The sequence below is a fragment of the Stigmatopora nigra genome, chromosome 3 (genome assembly GCF_051989575.1).
Source record: "Stigmatopora nigra isolate UIUO_SnigA chromosome 3, RoL_Snig_1.1, whole genome shotgun sequence".
NCBI lineage: Eukaryota > Metazoa > Chordata > Actinopteri > Syngnathiformes > Syngnathidae > Stigmatopora > Stigmatopora nigra.
In genome coordinates this window covers 41298-59782 of record NC_135510.1, presented here as the reverse complement: position 1 = coordinate 59782, position 18485 = coordinate 41298, and the positions used below count along the sequence as shown (strand labels likewise).

At 37.4% G+C, this 18485-nt stretch overlaps 1 protein-coding gene across 1 annotated transcript in view; it reads right to left on the bottom strand.

Moving 5' to 3' along the window:
- The window catches only part of LOC144194256 (SH3 and multiple ankyrin repeat domains protein 2-like), a 95166-nt gene extending 77120 nt beyond the window's left edge, over positions 1–18046 (bottom strand). Inside the window, exons 1-4 of the mRNA XM_077713185.1 lie at positions 17897–18046; positions 8806–9220; positions 1551–1690; positions 333–446 (exon numbers count right to left, since the gene is read on the bottom strand). Coding sequence (XP_077569311.1) covers positions 333–446; positions 1551–1690; positions 8806–9220; positions 17897–17930 — 703 coding nt within the window. The 5' untranslated portion in view covers positions 17931–18046. The remainder of the gene's footprint in view (positions 1–332; positions 447–1550; positions 1691–8805; positions 9221–17896) is intronic.
- Positions 18047–18485: the final 439 nt, after the last annotated feature.

The following is an 18485-nucleotide window of genomic DNA, read 5'->3' as shown; positions in this document are numbered from 1 at the left end:
TGATTATTTACTTCTTTCATTTGAGAGGCATACAGAATAGTGGATTGTGTGAAGTGCCTGAAGAAGGACCACTGTGGCCAATGTTAAATGAAACAATATTATTAGCTTCATTTAAGATTGGCCATAGTGGTCCTTCTTAATGCACTAATATATTCATTATCTTACTTAAGCAGCTTGCAATGTAGCACTTTTTATACCACAGCCCTGGGTGAAGTGCAAAAGCAGTCATAGACCCATCAAGCTCACAGATTGGAGAAAAAACATGTACATCTTAAATTTGAACAGAACAAAAATGCCTGTACCAAAATTCAGCATCAAGTCAATCAACTTACAGCTCCTTTCCTCAATGGCCTTGGCCAGGATCTCCTCCACACAGTCTGCTGGGAACCATCCTACTTGGCCGCGGGCGCTGCCCTCCCAGAAGCCACCTTCTCCAATGCTCAGAACTGGGAGATGGAAAAGAAAATTTAAGGTGATAATTAACAGTAAAATAATTAACAGAAAAACTAGATAGATCTACAATATCTCACAAAAGTGAGTATAAACCCTTCTAGTTTATGCACCGCTTTAAAATGATACTTTATCATGGAACAACACTGAAGAAATGACACTTGGATAACTAGTTGTCACAGTAGCAAGAGGGTGAGGATGCAGAAATAAGAAAGGCATTTTAAATATAAATAGATAGGTAATAAGTAAGTTAATAAATAAATAGGAGTGTTGCTAATCTATATATATATATATATATATATATATATATATATATATATATATATATATATATATATATATATATATATATATATATATATATATATATATATATATATATATATATATATATATATATATATATATATATATATATATATATATATATATATATATATATATATATATATATATATATATATATATATATATATATATATATATATATATATATATATATATATATATATGGGGTTTTGTGTTGATAAAGTTAACAATAAAAGTTGGATTAAAGAAGCAACGTATCACTGTTCTGATAATTACTCCCTGTGTTTCAAGATAAAATGCAGGGTGCAACATAAGCATTTTGCAAAATAATATCAGTTTTTCCCCCGAAAATGGTATCTGCAAAGAGACACGCTTTTGACGACCAGTTCAAACTGCAAGTTCAATTGCCTGTACATCATTACATAAGCAGTAAGTGAGAGCGGGATGTGTGTATGGGTTGGTGAAAGTCAAGAAATGTATGTTAAGAATGTGTGCTGTCTGGTATGCGGTAAGAAAAAATGTTCCTGAACCCACTCTCTTTACTTAATGTGTGAATGAAACAACAGAAGAATACACCATAAGTAGAAAAAGAGCCCTGCTCAAGTGCCAGGCCAAATGGTCGTCATGGCACGAGTCCCTGTTTGAATTGAATGCTTTTATTGTCATTATACAAGTATAATGAGATAAAATCTAGCATTGTGTCGCAGGAAAACGGAAGCATGTGCTTGAAGTTTTGAAACACATCCTACTAAATAGTGTATTTTTTTGGAAAGGGGAAGTTACCATCTCACCTTTGACTATGTCGTTTTTGTAGAGGTTAATTTCTTCTTCAGCCTGAGCAGAATAAGGACTTATTACAACGAAGTGTCTCCCTGGGACGGCACTGTACAGCTTCCTCCTGGTGCCTACGGCCACAGCGCGACTGCTAGGACTGACAAAGGCAAAAATATCATAATTGGTAATGAGGCTCATATCAAGATACAATCATTTGACAGTATAATCAAACATACAAACAAAAAACTATTCACTTATTAACAGTTTGAAATTTTCCATTTCTGGTATGCATAAGAAAACTAGAGGACCAAGAAATATAACCAGGGAAAACGATGAACTCCTCCTACTGAACAATTAAAGTGAACCCTGTTTGCAATAACTGGAAATTCTCCGTATATCTCATTTGGTTGAGCCAAGCCTGTATCAAGTACAGTTATTTTTTTAAATCAATTGCTGTTTTAGCGCCTCTTAGTGACAAATCATCATACAAATAATCAGACTTTCGGTGGCCACTCTTAACTAAAATAAGCAAGAATATCTGTAACAGATAAGGAATGATTTGTAACATGATTAAGCAAGTTTTTATGAATTTCAATTAGCATTTAAAAATATATTTTAATACAATGAGATCAAGATCTGAGTCAAATGGACTCAAAGGGTCAGGCAGTTGACTATTGGAGACTGAAAAGGAAATGAAGAGCAAAGGATTGTGAGGGGGTGGGGATTTTTCTCCCAAGTAAGTAGGTCACCTTGTCCTGTAGATTGCTCTTCTTGTCAAACCATCATGGGCCTTTGGAGAGCTAACCCAATTCAAAATCTAGTGTGCATGAGACTGCCTGCGCATGTTGGAATGGAAAGTCATGAACTTCTTTTGGAACAGCATTTGTATACTTTGAGAAATGAGAAATAACATTTAAAAAGGGGATTATGTTGAAATATATATTGTAAGACTTGGTCGATTGGATTGATGGCAGAAACCAGCCCAGCTGCTTGAGTGGCTAGCACGCCGGCCTCACAGCTCTGGGGTCCTGGGTTCAAATCCAGGTCGGTCCACCTTTGTTGAGTTTGCATGTTTTCTCCCCGGGCCTGGACAGGTTTTCAAAGGTTCTCCAGTTTCCTCTCACAATCCAAATAAATGCATGGTAGGCTGATTGGATCTAAATTTCTCCTTTGTAAGAGTGTGGGCGTGAGTGGTTTTCCGTCTCCTCGTGTCCTGCGATTGGCAGGCCACCAGTTCAGGGTGTCCCACATACACCTTGTGCCTGTAGTCAGCTGGGGTAGACTCCAGCACCCCCTGCGACCCTAGTGTGTATAAAATGGTTCAGGAAATAAATTAATAAATTAATTGTTGGAAGAATCTTGTACAATTCAAATCAATTATTTTTTTAATTTTGTGATCATAATCCATGACTTGACAGTAGTATTTTCCAACATCAATTGAGCTCAGGCCCTTGTTTTACCTCAGGACAATGCCACTGAACACCATCAAAGAACATTGTTAAAATAAGTATGAATCCTCAAGATTAATTTCGATTTCATTGATTGAATACAATTTGTTTCAGGTTATGAATTTCTAATTTACTTGCTGTAAATTGGTAATCATTCCACTGTTTTACATTGCACTACACCACATTGAGTTGTTTCAAACTTAAAACATTTAGCATTGAAATACAAATGGAAAGACCATTTCTTGAAAAATCAAGCTTTTCAGTAAAAGATGGCGTTTCTTAAGAAAAAAATGTACTAATCATTCAACCACATGCATTTTGCAAATGTTGTTCCAAATATTTAGATGAATATACAACAATAGATGATCCAGAGTGCCAATCAATAAAACAACTTGGCAGCTGACGGACACTATTGCTAGAAAAAAACAATGACTATTAGCTAAACAAAAGCAGAGAAACTCAAAATGACTTGCATTCGAAAGCACGGAATAATCCATATGCATATACTTCATATTTAATTTTTTTGCAGAATGGTACAGCTTTTTCCAATAAAATCAGAACACTGAAGCAGATTTGATTTTATCTGCTGGAGTTAATTATAGAAGAACAATGTAACTTGCTGTTCCTTGAGCAAGAAACGGATATAACTGCTGCCTGCTCATGTAGTACTTGTCATTGTTGTTACATTAGCTTAAGTAAAAATGAGCGGTAACATCTGATTTCATTATTTATGTGAAATATATTTGAATTCTTATATTTAGTCTTGCACCCTTTTCACTATGATGTATTAAGTTACTAGAATAGAATTTAACTTACACCTATTGGTTAAAATGTGCACTACACCTTTTGCTTTCCACCTCCTTCATTTGTATTAACGCCTCCCATTTTTATGACTTGTCTCTAATAAAACCAGGTTGTTTGTAGGGAGTCGCCAGGAATTCCAAACGGTCATTCAGGAAGATAGACTATCTTTCTGCTCTGGCTACACTGGCGTCCTCCTTCATATGAAGTGGTTTAAATTCTCATCACGACTGGCTGTGTGTTTCCTCTGCTCCGATATTATTGAATGTATATGGTCTTAAACCTGACAATTTATTTTAAAGGTGATGACAACCGGTCTAGGTTTTAAATTAAGTTAAGAGAAAATAGTATGACTGTCATGTGTTTTACCACCTTCCAAGTCAAGATCACAAAAAGTATGAAAAGAATGCATTTGCATGTTTTTCGATTTGCATATCATTCATTTACATGTAGACAAGCATAGAAAGATTACCTTAAAGCATGACACTATACATTTCTGAGAAAGAATGCACAAAAAACATTAATTATTAATTATTGTGTTATACTGGCAACAATGTGTATGTATAGCACAACAGTAATGCCTCGAATACCGCGGCTTCAACGTTCGCGGTTTCACTATCTCGCAGATTTTTTGGGGGGGGAATTTTGTTGTTGTTGTAAGTTCATAAAAATGTGAAAATCCATGCTGAAACTGTCAAGTGGAAGCCACTCCCCTGTCCTCTGCTTTCTACTAGGACTCAGCACTGAAGTAAAAAGAAAAAAATGTAGAGGGGTGACCCTACTTCGCGGTTTTTGTTTTATTGCGGCCTGTTTTTTATGGAGTTCCAATTGACAAGTCAGCAGGTTGTGGTTCGATGAAAAACCATCAACTCTGATTTTGTGCAATTCCCCAGGTGGCTTTGTGGAACAAATTAGATAGTGTTGATTAAGACCTAGTGTGCATGTGTGCAGTTATTGGAAAGGCACTAGAGAAAGGAAGTGAATGACAAAAAGATGTAGGGATGAAAATTTCAAAGGGGGCAATAGCAATAGCAATCGTATAAAACTGCTGACTCTTGAGTGAGAAAAACGTCTAATCTACATTCAGACTTACTATATATATATATATATATATATATATATATATATATATATATATATATATATATATATATATATATATATATATATATATATATATATATATATATATATATATATATATATATATATATATATATATATATATATATATATATATATATATATATATATATATATATATATATATATATATATATATATATATATATATATATATATATATATATATATATATATATATATATATATATATATATATATATATATATATATATATATATATATATATATATATATATATATAAATATAAATACATACATACATACATACACACGACTTTCGTTCGAATAATTTGCCCGAGATACGCTAAAAATTTCGTGATGTGACCAAGCCAGGTGGCCATGGCACTGCCTTATTTGCATCTCTTTCGTGCATAAACTATTTCTACGAACACTGGGCGGACTTTGCATTTCCCCACCCGCCCACTTTTTCCCCCGCGTCGGGTACATATACATACGAGGTAAACAATAATACTATGGATCGGCATAGTTCTCCAAATAGTATAATCTATAATTTCACATTGATGATATTTTGGTTAACCATGTAACATTTCAATTTTAATCTCATTATATCCATATTATTTTTCCCTCTGAATATTAGAATGTATGACTTTGGCAATTTCCCATGGCACACTTAACCATTCCTCATAGCACACCAGTGTGCCGTGGCACAGTGGTTAGGGAACACTGATCTAGACTAACGGGCACCTCAAAATTCCGCAATAAGGGAAAAACCACCCCAGGGTTGAGTTGTGTCCACCATTGATTAGAATTTCATTTAAGTGCATTCATTTGTTCATTTTCCAAACTACTTATCCTGAGAAGGGTCGCGTGGGGTGCCGATCCTAGCCAACTATGGGCACCACGGAGGGAACATCCCGGAATCGATGGCCAGCCAATCACGAGGCACAAAGAGAAGGACAACCATTCATACTCACACTCATACCTAGGGGAAATTTAGAGTGTACAACCTGTATGTTGTTCGGAAATGGAAGAAATCTAGAGTACCTGGAGAAAAAACATGCTGGTCCAGGGAAAACATGCAAATTTCATACAGTGAAGACCTACTAGGGTTGAAACCTCAACCCCAGAACTATGAGGCGGACGTGCTAACCACTACCTACCGGGCTGTCATAAACATGAGAATAGTTTCAAAACAAAGTTTGTAACTTATTGACTCCCCTATTGCTACTACATGCATGCAAGTCAAATGTAGTGTTTGTCCTTTTTAACTCCACCTTTAGCACTTAGTGTGAGTATGTGTTTTTCACTTAGGCTTTAATAGCCATTTATAGCTAAACAGTTAAGCTATCAAGTATAGCCAGTTTGGTGTTTTGTTTCCTCAGTCTTGTTTTTGTTTGCTAATATCTGCGAGAAAAACTTTTTCTACAGTTGCCAGGATTTGGTTGCATCACAGCAGATTGCAAATGAACCCGCAATGTCCCCGAGGACACCTCAAGACAACCGTGATCTCCGTCGATGGTAAAATATCTTAGATTGGCAATTTTTTAGTATTTATCTTAACAGGATGTGATTCTTATATTTTAATATTTTTATTATTATTTTATTTTTTGTTTTTGGTCTTTTCTCAGAAAAGCGCACTTTTTGGAGTAGCACCTACAATTTTGTCATACGCTGCTGTGTATGATGACAATAGGCTTTTGATGATTCGATGGTAATGATAAAACCTATGTCTGAACAGTCAATTCAATGAATTCCACCATAAGAAATTTAAATTGGATGAGAGGAAAAATGGTGAGGTGAAGAAAAGTTGACTGAACTGGGGCCGAATTGATTAATGCTGCCCACCGTCAAAAATAACATCAGTTTCTGTCGACAAATGGATTTGTTTGTTTTTCAAGACGGACTGTTCAAGAAATAAAAGCTGGACATCATTAAGAAAGGTCGGACACCTCCAAAGCAAGCAAGCCTGTCGCAACCGGGAACGAACATTTTCAGCACTAAATCGAATAAAGACGTATGCCAGAATCTGACAGGACAGGCTCGACATTCAGCATTAGCTTCAATGGCGATAGAAAAGAAGGAGGAAAGGGAGGAGGATGGATATTATGCACAGTTAAAAAGGAGTTATGGTGAGTAAAATATGTCTCTATTCCTGAATAATATTTCAATGGTTATTATTGATGATTTTTTTTATGTGTCGCATCTGTAGCTGCAGTAGAAGTTTTATAGCCATCAAATAGTTTTTGAGGGTTGGATTGATTCAATAGCTGAAGGCGCTACTAGAAAATGCACGGACCGCCACTGCTATTACTGTTATACTTTCACAGCTACTCTGTAATGCTCAGTTTATCTCTCTCTGCTTCTTCTATGACTTTGTACAGAGAGTGGGTAGTGTTGGTTCTTTGTGCTTCCAAATGAGTCCATCTGCCAAGGAGGAGGGGGCTGAGGAAGAGGGCAGTGAGCATGTGTCTTAATCAGGATGGACAGTTACATCGCTCCAAGATAAACACCCGTCACACTTTAATCCTTGACAGATCACATGCTCTCACTCATGCCACAGAGATGAATTCAAACAAATAAGGTGCTGGTGGCAATACACACAATCAATAACACAAGTACATGCACGCACACTGTACATAATGCACTCTTCAAACAAGTTCCAATGTGCTTTGGAGGCACTTCTCACTTCTCCATTTTATATATATATATATATATATATATATATATATATATATATATATATATATATATATATATATATATATATATATATATATATATATATATATATATATATATATATATATATATATATATATATATATATATATATATATATATATATATATATATATATATATATATATATATATATATATATATATATATATATATATATATATATATATATATATATATATATATAAAATGGAGAAGTGAGAAGTGCCTCCAAAGCACATTGGAATTTGTTAATATATATATATATATATATATATATATATATATATATATATATATATATATATATATATATATATATATATATATATATATATATATATATATATATATATATATATATATATATATATATATATATATATATATATATATATATATATATATATATATATATATATATATATATATATATATATATATATATATATATATATATATATATATATATATGCGGGGAGTGGTTAGCGTGTAGGCCTCACATCTCTGGGGTCCTGGGTTCATATCCAGGATCGGTCTACTTGTCTGCATCTGGCATAGGCTCCAGCACCCCCCGTGACCCTAATGAGGATAACGTTTTTGTAGTTTTAATAGTTTTGGTGCTCATCGCCACGTGCCGTATTCCAATTAATAAGAAATAATTGCATTTAATTTTTGTTCAATTTTATTATAATTCGATTTGTGTGCATTCGAGCAGGGAGAACAGTAATAGAGGCCTCGTGATGGCACGCAAATGTGTTTGGGTCACTACCTCGAGCACAGCTAATTGACCAATTCGAGCCTCACGTTGGCACATCAATTTGGCTCTGACATGACCTCTAGGTTGAAGCCTTGCATTGGCACATCAATGACACAAACCCAAACTCTGAGTTAATTAAATTTTCAGTCAGTCCATTTTTTTTCTCTCCCTAGATTCCCTTGGGCATTTGGACTCTCATTGAAAATCAATGATTAACAACAGCGTAAAAAAAGTTGATACAAAAAAAAATTGCCACTTTTTCTACTTTAAAAGTGTTGAGGTACCAAAAATTCATGCATTTATCTTTACCTACTTCAAAATTTTTAGCGTGGCCCTCAAGGAATTACATTTAGAAATATGATTTTTTAACTGCACGCTCAGTCAGAAAGTTTCCCAATCTTTGTTATAACATCAGGTTGCCATGATGAAGATGTTTACCTGGGTTGGTGTTGTGAGGGCACAGCTCTTCGGGCATCTTCCCCCAGCCGACTGAGGGAGGGTGACCTGCTCCTTGACCCCTTTCCCATGGTACGAACCACCACATTTCCATTGGGGCTCCCGCTTGGCATTTGCGGGATCAGCTGCGGTGACAGGCTGCGATGCAATGCTGAGGAGCCAGACTGTGAGTGACCCTGCTGGGGGGGCCTTTTTTGGTGTTGCTGAAGATGGATCCCCAAGCTGCTGGTTGAATCAGGCTGCTGGTATTGACTGACCGTTAAGTTGTTGTCACTGTTGGAGCGCAGCAGGACACGTGGCGCTGATAAAGATCCAGGGGATTGGCTGTTTCCACTGTTCTTGCCGGACGACGGACCTTGGCGTCGTTTAGAGTACGCTGGACTTTCACGAAAAGGTACTGCAAGGAGGAAACCGAGAGAAAATATATCATTAGTGTATTCTTATCAATAGTAAATGAAAGAGAGGACTTAGACTTAAAAAACAAAATCAAACCTGAACAGGAAGACATGAGGAAACGAGGAAATGAAACATGGCATGGTAACATGGCATAGAGTAAACAAAGCACAATGAGTAACCAACACACAGGGTTTAAATAGATAGACAAGGGTTGAATACAAAGTTATGAGAGGAAGGGAAGTCTGGAAGGATATAAGAGGCTAAAAGCTAACAAACCAAACAAAACCCCAACTAACCCTAACATATGTGGTATATTTTTCTTACTATTGTTTCACATTATTGTCTCATTATTATTATTTGTTTCATTGACATACCATAGAAACAATCAAAGTAGAAAGCGCAAACCCATTCATCTGATCTCTTCATCTATTGACCGGCCCTAAATCCTTTTGCAAACTGAGAATTTTGTTATTGAAAAGTTAGTAATTAAAATGTTGTCACATATGTGATTGTTTTACATCTATTTCATAATTAAATGTCTTGAAATACCAGAGAAACGATCAAAGTAGACCCAACCAAGTGATCTCTCCATCTAAATCCCTTTGCATTATGTGTAGGCAATGAGAGATTTCCAGTGTAATGCGAAGAAGTCATATTAGGTTGACTAGGGGTTAGCGATATGGCAAAAAGATTGTATCGTAATTTCTTTATCAGAGTTTCCCTGGCCTGTGCCGCAACAGATGGTGGCATGGAAAAGTATCTCTCAAGAAGTCATACATTGTAATATTCCAAGAGAAAATTCATAATATTGCAAGAAAAAAAATGTAATATTATGAGATTAAAGTTGTTTGCTAGCTATTTTCATGTTACGTGAACTGGAAGTTGTTTGATTTCACAAGCTTCAAGTTTCGCTGACGTGAGGCCAGTGTGAACACAAAACTGCTCAAAGAGTAGTTTTAGCAGATTGAAGTAATATTGGGAGAAAAAAGTTGGTAAAAAATAAGATATAGGATTGGTGTTTTAATTGTTTTCATGCTATGCAAAACCGTAAATGTTGGCCTTCAACTTATGACGTAAAGGTTGGGTGTGAAGAATTGTAGATGAAAATGACTTGTATTGTTAATATACGTCACAGTTTTAAATTTTAATAATTTTAGTTGATGATGTGCCTTGAGATTTTTCAATTGCAATTCAAAGTGTCTTAGCTCATAAATGGCTAGAAAAAAACGGTACCCGGAGATTTGGTCGACGGACGCTTGGTCGACGGACACTTGGTCCCCCGGACAGTTCGTCGAATGGACGTTTCATCGAACGGACGTTTCATCGAACGGACGTTTCATCGAACGGACGTTTCATCGAACGGACGTTTCATCGAACGGACGTTTCATCGAACGGACGTTTCGTTGCCGGATTCGCTCGCTCTCAAAATTATAATCATGGGAGAGAGACAGAGAGAAGGAGAGAGAGAGAGAGTTTACTGTTCAAAGCGATCAATCAGGTCATCTCTCACTCTCAAAATTAAATTCTTGAGAGAGAGAGAGAGAGAGAGAGAGAGAGAGAGAGAGAGGGGGAGAGAGAGAGAAAGTTTACTATTAAAAGTGATCAATCAGATAATCTCTAGCTATCAAAATTATAATCATGAGAGAGAGACTTTGTAAATGTCAGAGCATATCTAAATATCCAATCAAAGTTGCGTATTATTTGCGTTTGTGTCAAACTACGGCTCACAGGCCATATACGGCCCGCAATGAGTTTTTATTTATAGCAAAAACAAAAATCCTCACAGTCAACATTATCCCACAGCAAGATTGGTGCCATTGACGGCGGTAGACGTCGGATTCATGTTGACTGTTGCGTTATATATCCACTAGATGCACCTCTATTAAAAAAATAGCATCTGCATCTCAGTCAACATGAATCAGACATCTACCGCCGTCAATGGCAGCTTATTGATAATGTGTTTAATTTGGGACAATAATAGGATAAAAAACTTTTTGACTTGCGGGCCAGAATGGATACTAAAATCTGACAGAAGAGGACAGCCAGGAGCATTTGGACACGCAATGTAATTTATCAAAACTGGGGATTGAAAAAAAAAACACAATTGAAGGAGAAAAAGGAATTTTCAAATTTACTTTCAACATTAAGAACATATTATTCATTATTATTCAATGAAAGAAAGCAGTCTTTAAATTGAGAGTGATGAGCAGCATGTTGTTCTCCAAGTTACACTCCAACAAAGATCTAGACTAGTGTGTCATCTATCAGGGAAACGAGGGCATTGCAGGGCAAAGGGAAAAGAATTAAGTCGTTGATTTTTACTATAATTTGGACGTTGGCGGGCCGAATCAAAAAGCCTAACAGGCTGTGTTTGGCCCGCGGGTCGTAGTTTGAAAAACATGTACACACACACACACACCAATAATATGCAATATATTGATAATTTTGAGAGCGAGCAAATCCAGCAATGAATAACATGTACACGCACGCCAATAATACGCAACTTATTGATAGTTTTGAGAGTGAGCGAGTGAATTCGGAGACGAATAACATGTACACACGCCAATAATACGCAACTTATTGATCATTTTGATATTAGATATTTAGATATTACTGCTGTGACTTTTACAAACTCTCTCATGATTATAATTTTGAAAGCGAGAGATTACCTGGTTGATCGCTTTCAACAGTAAACTCTCACTCTCATGATTATAACGTTGAGAGTGAGCGAATCTGGCGACGAAACGTCCGATCGACGAACTGTTCGTTTGACGAAACGTCCGTTCGACGAACTCTCCATCGACCAAAAGTCCGGGGACCAAGTGTCCATCAACCAAATGTCCGTCGACCAAACGTCCTCTCACGGAAAAAAAAACATATTCAACATGTATGTAAAAAAAATACATTTTAGAACAAATAAGCTTTCTGAACAGGTTATAATATGTCCAGCTTTCTTCATCGATCCATGGAAATCAAATCTTTAATGTATAATTTTATTTATAGGTTTGGATCAGGTTAAAGAGTATAGAAAAAATAAAGGATCAAGGGTCACACCGATACAAAATGATTGAAACCTTGTAAAATGGTTCGCCTCAGCATAGTTGAGAAAGAGGTAAGATTACAGCACAGGGACTATGAGACAATGGAAAACCGTAGTAGAGATTTGTTGACATTATTGTGCGATGTGCCAGAATAAAAAAATAAAAGATCAGAGGAAGTAACTTTGAAAAAGTAACTAACAGAAAACAATTCTCGGGATATTTTACCATACAGCTTTAGACCATGTTTATTCGAATATCAAACATGCTTATAGAGCCATTTCCCTCACTCATCTGGCTGGATCAGACCATCTCTGTCTGTCCCTCACCCCCGTACACACTCCACTCCGGAGGCTAACAAGGCCACAGATATAAGATAATAAAAACTTGGCCCAAGGATGCCCTTTCACAGCTGCAGGGCTGCTTTTCCCGCACCAACTGGGAACTTATCGAACTCCACAACCTCCAGGACTACACGTACACTGTGCTTTCCTACAGGAGGGTACTCAGGAGGAACAATTTGGACACTAAGCTTCTGGTAGCCTTCTATAGAGCTACTGTGGAGAGCATCCTGGCATACTTCACAACAGTGTGGTACGCTGGAACCACGGCAGCAGACAAAAAGGCCATGCGGTGATTGATCAACACTGCCCAGAAGATCGTCGGCTTCTCTAATCCCTCACTGGAAGACATTGCCAGCCCTCATTACCTCAGCAGTGCCAGGAACATTGTCGGGGATCCATACCACCCTGGTCACAACCTGTTCCAGCTGCTGCCCTCTGGCAGTCGCTACAGGTCTCACAAAGTAGAGACAAATGGGCTTAAGGACAGTTTTTTCTACACATCCATCAGGACTCTAAACTTGCGGTAACACGACACACAATCCCTTCTGTGTAATAACTTCATGGGGTACCTCCCCATGAAGTTATTACACAGAAGGGAAAGACGTTTGTATGTCTGTCTCCTACTGGCTGACTGAAGGTAAGTAAGAGACAATGAGAGGGAAGTGATCCGCTCGGGGGGTGATGCGATGTATCTGAAATTATCACTTATTTGGGTCTTTTGCCGGGAAAACGCACCTTACGGAGAAGCACTATCAATTTTGTTGTACGCAGCTGGGTATGATGACAATTAGGCTTTCTGTCGAGTCAATGATGGTGACAAAGTCAATGTCCGATTATTTATATTGTTATATTGGTCCACTTCTATCGGATAGAAAAAGATTGAGCGTATTTTCTCGCATATGAGCTGTACCCTTAAAACTGCCTTATAATCATTGAATTTTACAATTTCCCTAGCATAAGATTTCCCCTGATTCACAAATTCCCCCTCCATATTCATGGTTTTAATAGGGAGTACAAGTGTGTTACTTTGAAGGGCAAATCATCGCACGTGGTATTTCAGAGATTCTGTATGAATCGAAAGGATTGTCTGTCAGATTGCACATTCCGAAAGGGTGTTGCCTGCACCGGGACAAATTCAAAAAGGAAGTCACGGGAGCATTACAACAGGAAGTGTGTCAGTAGCGGTCTAGTTTGTCATCCCTGGGTAAGATGGCGGCGCCCTGAGCAAGCAATGGCAGGCACAAGTGAGTTTTTTCATGTTTTTTGCAAGATACATTTTTTTTCTTGAATTTCATTCATAGACGTCAAAACAAATTTTGTTTAATGTTTTATCTTTTATCTTTCGAAATAAATGATCGTATCGGCCACATTGTCTTGTGTAATGGCGTTGCATCTGTGACCTTGCAGTTTCCATGCATGTCAAGTCAAATTTTTGCGTATATAAGCCGCACCCTTGATTCAGTCATCATTGTTTTGAGCGACAAATATGGCGTATATGCGAGTAAATACGGTATAGCAGTGTTCGTGTTCGTGATTTCCTACACAACAAGTATTAACCATTGTTCCATACTCAGGATGCACTAACAATAATTCCGACAGAAGCAGTTCAATTTCTCGGGCGGAAAAAATAAATACAAATAAAACGCCAGCTGCCACAACAATTATAGTACATAGATAAAGGCAGAGTGCTTGAAAAAGCCTCCCATACCTTACATCAGTTTTGGTAAAAGACTGGTCTTTTGGCCATCAGCAAAATGGGACTACAACTGTGGGTTTTTTGGTTTATTTTAAAGGAAAAGGACATAGTGAAGTCCATTCCATCAAATTTACCAATGTACTCCATGAGCTGAGAGTGAGACTTTAAAACCCATATACGATATTACAGTTGCCTTCCCATTGATACAGAGCGACCTGAATTGAACGGAGGACGTTTCCTTGCTTCATGTCCCATTCTCTTTTATCACTACCAGTCATTAGCATGATTATCAAAATAAGAACAGTGGCTCTGCTTTGCTGTCAGACTCCACGAGAAATGGAGTGAGGCTATGATTTCCCTACAGACACTTTCATCCGTGACACTGTGAAATGATGAGCCGTCACTGGCACTCCTTGCAACTACAGTGTTGAATGCAGGAAATGCAGGAAAGTGCCTGCAGCCATAAGTAGCTCCAGATAACGAGCTGATTAGTCCAGCAAATGTTTGCCGTCTGTTATGGTGATGTTCATGATCTTTACTTTCCTTGTTAAGGCCACCTGAAAAGGGGATCTACTAAATTATTATCAGATTTCCGGAATCCAAGCCCTTTACCTGTCTTTATCCAACTAACGGATTGATGGGGCAAGAGATGCTGGAGAGTAATAAGCTAAACAAATGTGAAATCACCACTCAATCTATACAAGTCCAATCGTGCCTAAGATGTCTAAAAACTAAAAATAGTTTTATTATTCTGTTTTCATCTCCTGAACCACTCTATCCTAACAAGGGTCACGGGGGAGCTGAAGTCTATCAACCACGAGCAGGTTAACAGTCAGTCACAAGGCACATACAGACAATCTATGAACATCCTCATTCCTTCAGATAATTTGTGGGAGGACATTGGAGTACCCGTAGGTACTATCTATGGTGATTTTTCAATTCGATGTATTTAACAGTTGTCAAAATTTCCTGTACTCAATAAAAAGTGTCAAAATAGCTGTAGAGTTTCACTTGTTCATTAAAACCTGAATATAGTACAATTGAATCTTAACATGGTGATTTTTTTAAGATGCATCAAACTCAATGTACTCATCCAAATACCCAGTTTATGTGCTTTGCCAATGCAAATTGAAACAAAGTCCCACCAAAGTACAGAGCGAATAGAAGCTGGGTAACATTATAATTGATGCAACCAACAATTTGTTTATTCATTTGCACAGGTAAAAGGGCACATGAAGTGACATCTACAGTCTTTGACAAATTCCATCAATCCCAATCTACTAGAGAAAGTGAAGTAAAAATCTAGCCAAAGAAGTGTTTAATTTACTTTCACTATTAGTCCCTATGATCACGTTGGAGGACCAGAGAAGCAAGCAAGTTCATTTGAAGGCACCTCTCTAGCTACGAGTCCCAGTTTTCATACTTTGGGCTGTCGTGGGACCTGACTGACCTCCCTTCTTTAAGACAGAATCATAACGAGTGAACTATTAGCTCATCTAAAGCGTTATGCAGCGGAACATGCGAAGACAAAAACAAGATCAAATTTCACATTTCTTAAATATCTTAGGTAATGTATTTTATATTAGCTATAGTGTTTACTTAGCGTTGTATCCTACAGTCTGTGGGTGTTTTTTCAACTTTTGTTGTCCAGCTGTCCTCTTTGCACTGATTATTGCATTTGTTGTGTTAAGTTTTAAACTCCTACTACTTAAAATTTGCACTTCTTTTTAAAGCATCTGTGAAGTGTTATGAAGCATACTTGTAGCAGAACTTTTACAGATTAGGGAAAAACATTTTAAAGAATCAAAATCTAATGATAAGCGACTAATATTTGTGTATAATCAGTTAAAAACAACTTTGAGTGTGGTTATATCAATTTTCTTCTTTATTTTAAATTATTGGTGCGAATGAAATGAAGAAGCAGACCCTGTTATCTTATGCGCCACTGATATTGTAAGGCCATATGGCCGTAACTCACTTACCATCGCTATGATATTGAGGAAGGAAGCATCAAAAGCAACGCCTCCTTGACATGGCCTCTCTTTGCTGACCAACAACATGGAAAGATTATTACTTCTTTGAAGTTCTATTCAACGCTAAGTTGTTTTGAACTAAGTCACCTCGTAGAGTAGAGGTTAAGTCGCTTGACTTCAATGCGGGCAGGCGCGGGCTCAATTCTGGTTGTTTGTCTCTCTGTGTGCCATATGATTGACCGGCGACCAGTCTAGGGTGGGGCCTGTCTTTCGCCTGACGACAGCTGGGTTAGGCTACAGCAACCACCGCAGCCCGTTCAAGGATGAGCGGTATAGAAGATGAATCAATGAATGTTTTGAAATCATAATTTGAAGTGGTTTAGTCAAGTGTTCATGTGCCTTGTCTGTTGCCTAACGTCAGCTTCCTCCTTACACTTATGCGGCTGCATGAATGGGAAATGTTTTTGCATGATAATTATTTATTAACATTTGAATGAATGAAAAAATATTGGGCTGATACCATAATGGGCTTTAATCGGCAAAGAAAATAATCACAGTATTTCACTTCTTTCAACACTAAATAAACTTTCAAAGGACATGGCGACCTGGCTGGGGAGTGGTTAGCACGTCGGCCTCACAGTGGGGGACAAGTGTTCAAATCCGTTCCACCTGTTCGGAGTTTGCATGTTCTCCCCGAGCTTGTGTGGGTTTTCTCCAGGCGCTACGATTTCCTTCCACATTCCAAAGACATGCATGGAGGCTGATTCTGAGCTTGAGCCAATCCAAGATCATTTTGAGGTGATAGGCACACCATAGACTGGTCACTCATAAATGACAGGGCCTATATAACCAAAGATAAAATGCCCTCTTTTTAGCAAGTTAGTCTTTATTTGAATAAACAAGCATGTTCTTAGATTGTCAGAGGAAGTACCTAGAGCACACCAACGCAAAAAAGGGGGAACTTCGCACTGGGTTTAGGTTAAAATGAGCATACATTTAAGATTTATGAGGCATATGTGGTTCCCAAAACCGTACTATGTTTCTTTCCTCAGCATTATGTCGATACATGTTTACAGAAGGAAGCACTCGTAATCAGTTCTATTAAAATATAGGTGTAAAGTATAATGATATTTCATAAACTCAATTACGATAGTATTACTATAAGAGGACCACTGCTTCAAACGTTTTAAGCCTTGCAGATACATGCAATTAAAAACAACTGTTATTCCTGGTGAAAAGAATGATGGTGCAAAGGAAAGGGTGAAATGAAAAAAGTTGATACACTGTAGAGACCGGAAAAAAACCCACATCTAATACATAGACAACTTCTTTTCCATTTCTTCAAAGTTAGAATTTTCTACCACCCTGTGACCCAAAAACCACTCCATTATATCACTTTTTCGTGCCAGAGAAAAAAGTAAATTAACGGGTGTTTCAAGCGCTCTAACATAAATATGCAGCGACCTACCTACATTCTCAAAGAAGTAATCTACACCACTTTCCATCCTTACTGGGTCTTTAACATTCACCATTAACATGTACTAGTATTAACTTTTAAGACATGACCTGTGCATGTCAAAAATGAGAATACCCGCTTTAAATGCAAAAAGTGATCAAACACCCTACCTTCCTTTTTTAAGGCATTGATGATCGACTTCATTGTGATGCCTTGGTTACCCGATTTGCTGTTCCAATCTGGTCAGGGTACTTTTTTTTGTCTCCCACTCCGATCGTGGCTTTTTCCCCCTTCAGAACCATGGAGAACGACCAGGCGAAGAGGAGTAAGAGCGGCAAATACCCGTGATCCCGCTCATACTATCCTCTCTCTACCAACGCCTGCTTGCTTAGAGAGTATGCACCGCCCCTTCCACTAACACTCGGTCACCAGTGGACTACAAGCAACAATTAACTAGCCCTGCCTTCTACAGACACTGCCTGCAACACACTGCAAAATAACACACTGGAAAAAAAATACAAAATAAAGGAGTAATCTAAATGCACTCTTCCCCTCTGTCTCCTTCATCACATAATTGAAAATATGTTGCTTGTCTATTATACTGAAAAAAAACAAAACATTGTAAGAAATCCTCAAGCTACAGTTTTGTGTATGAGGTCAAGCTGCCTGATGGTGTCGTGCAGGGGTGTCCAACTCCGGTCCTCGAGAGCCGCTATCCGGTCTGTTTTCCATATCTCCCTCCACCAACACACATGAATC